Raw genomic sequence first — 9,067 nt, forward strand, 5'->3', positions numbered from 1 at the left:
TGATTTGTCTTGGCAAACATACACTTAAGAAGATCGACCGAACTATGAATGCGTGGTCGCACGCAAAATTTACACGTACTGAGATCCAGACATAGTTCACAACGTCTTTCAGCAAGATCATGGAAAGATCAGGTAATGGCGAAATCATTTCACCGCCAATCTGCCTTCATTAAATTGCCACAAGCGATAGGAATTTGTGCACAGAGACCGTATCCCAGGAAATGAAATACTGACTGATTTCATCTATATGGCAAGACTCACCTCACCGCCTCATCTCATAAATCAAATTTCCTTTTTGTACATTTTGTAACACGCGCCGAAAGCCTTGGCTCGATAGTTCTACATTCTTTTCCTCAAGCTACTTGCGAGGAATATAAATATAGTGATCTTGTTTTTCAGGATTACTTTATATTTCTACATATATCTTATTGAGTTTCTTTTATAACGCTCATAAAACCTATAATGATAAAGTTACTCCTAAGCACTGGTTTTAATCGCCCAAATTTCAGGCCGCTACGGGAGTAGAGAGTAATCAATTACACAGCCGAGGCAGGGGACGTCGGTTGGAGAATATAAGAAACAGATAAAGAAATCCGACTGGGACAGACCCTCTCGCTATCCTTGTGGTCAATAAAAACAACTGTTTTTCACACTAAACTCCACATCCATTCATAATAATTCGTGATGCCTTTCAGTATAAATGAAAAGTCACATCACATGGGGCGTCCTTAATATTTCAGAGCTCGCAGTCCTAATATTGACTAAATTCAGTGAACTATTATAAAAGTCAATTCAAAAGCTCCAAGAATGGAATATTAATGTTTCTTCTTTATAATGAAATTCGTTTGTTGTGCAAATCCAAAATACTGTTCTGAAAGTCTTATACAAGCCAGAGTACTTGTTAAGTACACGCAATGAGTTTCTTTGATGCTCATGAAAGATCATTTGCATTTTAATATAACATATATTAGATATTCTATGTTAAACATATATTTTCATACAACTAGAAACCTTTTTCCTTAGTTGACAAGGCTCAAGAGAGTGATAACTTTTCGGTTTTTAGAAAGTCTTATGAGATCAGGCTGATGACATTTTATCCTTTCGTGCTCTCGCAACAACCAACTAGAGCCGAGTAAATACCAGGCACTCATTCACTCTTAAACCAATTGATTGCCCATTAAACGAGAATAGTTTCCCTCTACTAAAAGAACTCCAAGGTCTCAGACAGCCTGGCCTGAGACGAGGTGGATGGATTTGAATATATCTTCGCAAAATATCTATACTCAGTTTTTTCCCATCTGTCCATCCGCCTGTGGTGTTTGCGTATGGTAACACTGCGTCCTGGGCTTTAGATAGTTACATTCAGCTTACGTTCAACAATAATAATAATATCCTATTTCGATTATTAACGGTGTAAATCGCATACAGTAAATTATTAAAACACTTTTCAGTTGCATATGTACACCCAGATGTCCTTTTATTTACCTAAAACTTACAAATAGCATAACTATCTAAAGCCCGGGACGCATTGTTACCATACGCAAACACCACAGGCGGGTGGACAGATGGAATAAAACAGAGTATAGTTTCAATTACACATGAAGGAAAGTTTAGTGGCGACCACGGTCTAGGTATATACCTAGACCGTGGTGGCGACCATAAAACCTAACCTGGATCGACCAACAATGCACCAAAGTACACGAACCTGATTTTTAGTACCATGCGTCACTCCCTTCACCTGACGTGAAAACAAAGATATTCCACTGTGACATTTAGGCAAATAAGTCTTCCTACTTCTTGGGATTTTTCAGTAAAAAGTTTAAGTATTCCACCTTCCGATAGCAATGTTCATTTATCGATGCCGTGAAAAAAATCTTTTTCTCCGTTCACTTTACAAAAAATAAACATCTAGTTAATTTAACTATATGTATAAAAAGCTTGGGCGTGGTCAGCGATGTTTTTAGTATTATTTACTTTAAGTTTATCAGATATTTTGCATTCAGACTTAATAGACTTCTACCTATTTGCAGGATAATCAGCGAAGGTCGCGCTAACCTCAATCTTTCACTATCCGTATTAATAAAACTGTAATGAAAGATTTGTGCAGTATTCATTCACCCGCTTCAAAAACTGTCCTCTGTTTTTACCTGGGGTGGTTGTAGTTGTTCTCGAGGTCGTGCTTGTTGAAGTAGTAGGTGTAGTGCTGGTGGAGGAGGTCGTACTTGAGGACGAAGTAGTGCTTGTACCTGACGAGAAAAATATTTTTGGGAGAATGTATGGCTGCTTGCACTGTAGTAGATCCACATCAACCCGCATTTGATGTCTAGCCCAGTTCCTTACGACGCTCCTGATTGGCTGTTGATAAGCCAATCACAGGGCAGGAAACTCTCAGTCTCTCTTGAGAATTCACATAGGCAGTATGTATGTTCCATCTCTCCTGAGGTATACGTCTTTCAAAAGTATCCCTCGGGAGAGGTACAACATACATCCTGCCTATGTGAACTCTCGAGAGAGACAGAGTTTCCAGCCCTGTGATTGGCTTATCAACAGCTAATCAAGTGCGTCGTAAGGAACTGGCCTTTCTTATAAAGAAGTAACGGAAGGTAATGGGAAATACAGAATGAAGAAGAAGAAGAAGAAGAAGAAGAAAAGGGATCACAAATAATATTCGGAGAAATAATATGAGATGACATTTGTAAAATTACATTAATATTACCGAAAGTATTAATCAACGATAATCGTTTAAATTTCATATTAATTACAACGGCCTACTTGTAACTGTAGTTGATGTACTCGTAGATGTATCTGTTGCTGTTGTCGTCGATACTGATGTTGTAGAGCTTGATGTTGTGGGACTAGATGTTGTAGAACTTGATGTTGTAGAGCTTGATGTTGTAGGACTAGATGATGTAGAACTTGATGTTGAAGGACTAGATGTGGTAGGACTAGATGATGAAGAACTTGATGTTGTAGGACTAGATGTGGTAGAACTTGATGTTGTAGAGCTTGATGTTGTAGAGCTTGATGTTGTAGGACTAGATGATGTAGAACTTGATGCTGTAGGACTAGATGTTGTAGAACTAGATGCTGTAGAGCTTGGTGTTGCAGGACTTGATGTTGTAGAGCTTGATATTGTAGAACTTGATGCTGTCCCCACCGATGAAACTGACTCTTGCGTTGGTTGAGAAACTGCAAAATCAAAAGCTTTAGAGATGAGATCATTAATCTCTTAAGACATCGTTCATTGGAAGAAATGATTTTGCAGAAAGTACCGGGAAATATTGATCCCTGAGCAGTGACCAGAAACTACTGATGCCTCGCCCCTTAAAAGGATCTACTATAGTAGAATCACATCAACCGTGCATTTGATGTCTAGGCCAGTCCCTTCTGACGCTCCTGCTTGTCTGTTGATAAGCCAATCACAGGGCTGGAAACTCTCAGTCTCTTTTGAGAGCTCACATAGGCAGGATGTATGTTGCACCTCTTCTGAGGGATACTTTTGAAAGACGTATCCCTCAGGAGAGGTGGAACACACATACTGCCTATGTGAACTCTCGAGAGAGACTGGGAGTTTCCAGTCCTGTGACTGGCTTATCAACAGCCAATCAGAAGCGTCGTGAGGGACTGGCATAGACATCAAATGCACTGTTGATGTGAACCAACTTTTTTTTTTTTATAAGTATTTCTTATTTAATATCTTTAAAAAGCAGCAGTGAAGACGCAATAACGGTGGACCCTACATCTGAACTGTAAATAATACGTAATGAAACGTAAACAGTTGATTAGTTTTCCAAAATAACTGTAAGGGACGAAGGTCAGTGTCAGAAGAGTAACTACTTTTTTAAGGAGTAAATAATCAGGAAAGGCAGAACTGAAGGGGGTAAACGTTGCCATTGCAAGATTCCTGCTTCCGCCCATTTCTGCTTTTCGTCTTACCATTGTGAATGAATGTGTGATCAGAAGTGCTGAACGTCAGGGACGCAAGATCAATACCCACGTTGCTGAACGAGCAGGTCACACTTCCTGTTCAGGAGAATAATTGACATACTGAATGACGCTGAAACTTATTGACAACCGAACACACGGTACACCTTTGAATACGATCTGTAAGCCAACCATGAAAAGTTACACAATCATTACTGTATTTATGAATATATATTATATATATATATATATATATATATATATATATATATATATATATATATATATATATATATATATATATATATATATATATATATATAATGTGTGTATGTATATGTATAAGTATATGTAAATGTGTGTTTGACTAAACACGTTTCGGGATTCAATAATAGAGAACTGGTGTCGATTGTACAAAGTCCATTGTTCGATCGTGCCAACCCACCTATAAATAGATACTACCCGCCTCAACTAGAATAAAGACAAAAAAGTTGGGGTGGGTGGTAGCACTGAGCTAACAACCTCAACCTTGATGGTTTGCTAAGAACCGGAATTCTCTAGACTTAAGCGTCACCCCTTCCTGAAGAGTAAACAGTTTTTGTCCCACTGGAGAGGCCGGCTCCAGGAGATATTACACCTATTTCTCAACATAACTTTTTGGGAAAGTGTTTAGGCTCATGTTAGCATTTGAGATAGTGGTCGGATTACGGTGAATTTCTTATTTCTACCCTGGAAAAGTACATGCACAGTTTCGTGCAAACTAATATACAGCTAAGAATATACCAAGACAATGTGATGTTGAACATCTCAATCGTAAATAAGGTGTAGGAGTAGTGGCAGTAGCAATTTCTCTAATACATGAGTTATATTTAGGACTTTAGTCACACTGGTCTTCACTATGCCACAGCTCCCTCAAGTTGTGGGTCATAAAAATCACATGTGTCCAGTAAACCATACTGTCCAACAGGCAAAACTAGGTGTGTGAGGATGTATATTCAAATCAGCCATGATGGTGACCAGACATTCAATAGACTATGAAACTTGAACTTTTGAAAGTGACAAAACGTAGACGTGTAAATTACAAAGGAGTGAATATCCGCACTACCAGATCCCAATAAGATTTATTGGCTGTTATTATCGATCCTCCATAGCAATGGGTACTACTCATAGGCCTATGGCGCATATGCCTTGGCAGGAACCACCTCAGTCAGTAGAAAGGTATACACCAAGAAACCAGTGAGTGCCCCTATGCAGCTTCTACAAGATATATCTGGAATCCTCCTCTGCCACCCTAATGCCACCACAACTGCCACCTCTTTCGAGGGAGGAGCAAGTACATTTATTAGATGTATCAGAAAACCTCGTCAAATATCACTAAGGTCCAAGGTACTTCAGTAATTCTCACTGCTTTAAGCACAAGCTTTAAAAAATAAAAATTTTTACCCTAGTAAGCGAGGCTTACAGGTTATACGTATACCTTGCCTAAAGGTGACCAAAAAGTAGTTTAGTAATACAAGGTACCTGCAGTCTGTACCGTAGCCAAAGCTGTTAACTAGATATAGTTTGTCAGAATGACCTGAATATACATATGTATATACATACATACACACAATAATGCGCATATATATATATATATATATATTGCTACTTTCAAAATGCATATATTCCCTCTTTTGACCGTATAAAATGTTATGTAGAATTGTGCAACATTTTTCAGATTCCTAGATAGCTTAGAGATAGGATGTTTTAAATGTGTGTTCAGATTTCTGCATTACATATTATAAAAGAATATATATATAACGTAGAATGTAGAAAGAGAGAGAATATCTTTGTCTGTTCAAAGCTAGAGTTGTTTTCCAAAATCTGTCAACATGTTTGATAAGCGAGCTCGAGACTTCATTTGTGTTTTGAGATTCTGTCATCACGTAAGATAAGGGGCTTCTGCTTCGGTCGATCGAGTCGAGTACGTGTCTTTTTTTAACAGAATTGTTTCATACCCGCATGTCTTTGTCAAAGCCAATTGCAGATTACACATTTTGTATGTAAAGTTGCGTAAGATTTCGAAGCTTCTGGAAGCATTATTGCCAAAAACGTTTTTGTGTTATCCACTGTCCAGCTTCCGTAAGGAAGAGAATTTCATTAGATCTTAGATACTCGAGGTGTTCACATCTCTCTCTCTCTCTCTCTCTCCTTCTCTCTCCATCGCATAACACTTTTGATTTAAAGTAACGTAACGATTTCATACTTATTTGAATGGTCACTCGTAATTTGTAAATATCAGATTTGATATTTCTGAGAGTTTATTTAGTATTATTTAGTGTTTTTGTGGAATCTGAACAAACATTGTTTCGTAACGGCGCCTGGGTTTGGTAAAGTGAAACAAGCCTGCTGCAAAGAAAGAAGTTGGTATACCAAAAAGGTAAAGTGTGTTATATTTTTATTTTGCAACTTAATAACTGATAGGAACAGTGGTTAGAAAACAGCTAATAACTGATAGGATAAGTGGTTAACTAATAACAGGTGGTTACGAAGGTTTGGTAAAAACTGATGGTTACAATGTTTTGAGTGAAAAGATTTACACTTTTACACATTGCAAATTTTCTGTTTTGTGTTTGTTTCATTTTGTGCATTTGTTCATTTTCTTGTTGAAGTGTGCCTTTTTATTTCGTTATTGTCCACATTTTTCTGTATTTTCATTTGCATTCACAATTTAATTGACTTAGTTATTTTCATTGCTTAATCATTGCACATTTAATTAAATTTAACACTTGTGAATTAATTTGCATTTACTTAGAATTCTTTTCAAGTTTTATTGTTGTTTAGCCCTTGTGAATTAATTTCTAATTTTCAATTATTGCCTAACACTTTTGAATTTCAATTTAATTAATTTTCTTGAATTTTGTGATAAATTAATTTTGATTTAATTTTACTTAATTTGATTCAAGAATTAATTAAACTTTACTTTGTTTGCAAATAACAGTAATTTTCCCTGATATTGTGAATTTCACTTATAAATTTTGAGTTTAATAATAAATTTTTGTTTTTAAAATTTTTATAAGTGTTTTCTTTATCTTACACCAGTATATTTGCATTTGATTATATTTATGTTAGGTAGAAGCATAGAGTGGTCATTGATCTGCTTTCCTTCAATTTACTTGAAGTGACTTAGAACCAGGGAAGTACTTAAACTTCTGAAATCAGGGAAATACTAGGCTTTCAAAGTTATTGATGGAGTGATGCCCTTTGATTAATTTAATTACTTACAAGATTACCTCACACCTGTTTTGATGAACTTAGTCTGATTTTCTGCAATACTGGTAAATGTTAAGGGATCACTGTTGCCTTTAGAGTATTCAGTCGTTTAATACCTGTGATGAGGGTTCAGGTGTCTGGCTTTTGTGAGGTATCAGTTAATGAATGGTAAGTGCAGTAACCAGATCTTTGGCCACTTTCCCCCCAAGTAATTAATGGTAACCAGATACTTGGCACTTCGTCACAATATATATATATATATATATATATATATATATATATATATATATATATAATATATACAGGTGTGTGTAAATTAACAGACCTATATGACTAGATAAATAACAGAAGAAAACTAACATTATTTTAGTCCCGCCCCTGGTAAATGTGGAAATGAGGTACAGGACAAAGAGTATTTATAGAACATACTCAGATATGGAATATCTGCGTTTGTCATTTGAATATGGTGTTCCTGTAATTCAAGGTGCCAAAATGTTCGTTTTTGGTCCGAGTACGCTCTCTCCCAATTAAAGGTGTTAAGGAAGGATGCATTTGAACAAATGATTTTATTGCATGCTCATTCCAGTCCTTAGTTCTCAGTAAAGTTCATAAAGTTGATTGTTACAACATGGCTTCATAGCTGCGGTTTTCTAATCTTCAACTGGCGGAAGCTTGGGTTACTTTTACGCCGAAGAGAGAGAGAGAGAGAGAGAGAGAGAGAGAGAGAGAGAGAGAGAGAGAGAGAGAGAAATGGGGAGGGAAGCTGTTTACGTGTTTTGTTGCCATTTAAAGGTGCCTATAATGTACAATGTGCTCTTGTGATGAAATTTATCTCTACAACTCCAGGGCGTTTCTGTTTATTCACAAGGTTCTAATTAGTCTGATTCTACTGCTGGGGGCAATTGCTCAAATTGCATGTAACATTAATCATACTTTAAAATGAAGTCTAAAACCCTGTTGCTGCTTGTGCAAAACCCACGTGATACTGCTATTCAGCTGTCTTGCTGATATAGCCAGCTAAGAGGAACTTGTCCTTTTAAATATAATTGCGGTTGATCCCAGACAGTTCAATTATTCGCAGTCGTTCGCCTGCCCCATCGGCCTACAAAAATGGCAAAAATGGGAATCGTGTAACTATCACAGCCAGTGGCTCTTAAATAGAAACTATTTCCGTCTCCTCTCCCCTCCGTTCGTCCATTAGTTTTTATGGCTATTTAAGTGAACCTCTCACTTCTCGTATTTTGGGTGGCTAGGTTGCTTTGAACTTGAAGAAATCATTTTGTACAAACGGCTTAATCTGCCTCTAAAAAATCGAGAGTATACTTTAAATGCCCTAAATTCTTTTCTTCATCTCTGTTATTGAAGCTTCCTGCTGCATTTATTCTTCTTACTGGATTATTGCTCTCTTATTTGTTGTGGTTTTCATTTGTTTTCTCCTCAGTATCGGACTGAATCTGAGTCATGTTGCCTGATCAGAGAACTATATCTTTTCACATTCGTTCTCTCTCTCTCTCTCTCTCTCTCTCGCTCTTACTCCTATCATTACTATTTCGGTCAGTGTTCTGCTTAATTCAGGGAAGGAATTCGTGCTCCTCACGGGCACCCTCGTAACACCTGTCAGTCTTACCTTTCCTCATTTATTCTGAGAGAATCGGAATTCCTCGGATTACACGGTTCTGTGATTTTTTCTCTCCTTCTACTGCCAATCTTTGGAATGCACTTCCAGCTCCTGTTCTTCCTAATTTGAATGTGTTCTTCCTTTAGAAGGAAGTTCGATCGCTTCGTATATGCTTAACACCCACATTTCTCAATCTCACCCCTTTTTTCTTGTTTTCGTCGGGCATGGGGTAAAAACTAGTATTTGACTGCCTATTCTACTCTTCTTTGCGCT

The 9,067-nt window shown here is 37.2% G+C and overlaps 2 protein-coding genes across 2 annotated transcripts in view; both read right to left on the bottom strand.

Moving 5' to 3' along the window:
• LOC135207339 (eukaryotic translation initiation factor 3 subunit J-like) overlaps positions 1-9,067 on the bottom strand; it is a 190,284-nt gene that overhangs the window by 71,351 nt on the left and 109,866 nt on the right. The window lies entirely within an intron of this gene.
• Positions 1-9,067, bottom strand: part of LOC135207135 (uncharacterized protein DDB_G0271670-like) — a 41,352-nt gene that overhangs the window by 1,032 nt on the left and 31,253 nt on the right. The window contains exons 4-6 of the mRNA XM_064238727.1: positions 3,937-4,023; positions 2,773-3,189; positions 2,148-2,246 (exon numbers count right to left, since the gene is read on the bottom strand). Of these exons, the coding sequence (XP_064094797.1) occupies positions 2,148-2,246; positions 2,773-3,189; positions 3,937-4,023 (603 nt within the window). The remainder of the gene's footprint in view (positions 1-2,147; positions 2,247-2,772; positions 3,190-3,936; positions 4,024-9,067) is intronic.

Source organism: Macrobrachium nipponense, chromosome 32 (genome assembly GCF_015104395.2).
Source record: "Macrobrachium nipponense isolate FS-2020 chromosome 32, ASM1510439v2, whole genome shotgun sequence".
NCBI lineage: Eukaryota > Metazoa > Arthropoda > Malacostraca > Decapoda > Palaemonidae > Macrobrachium > Macrobrachium nipponense.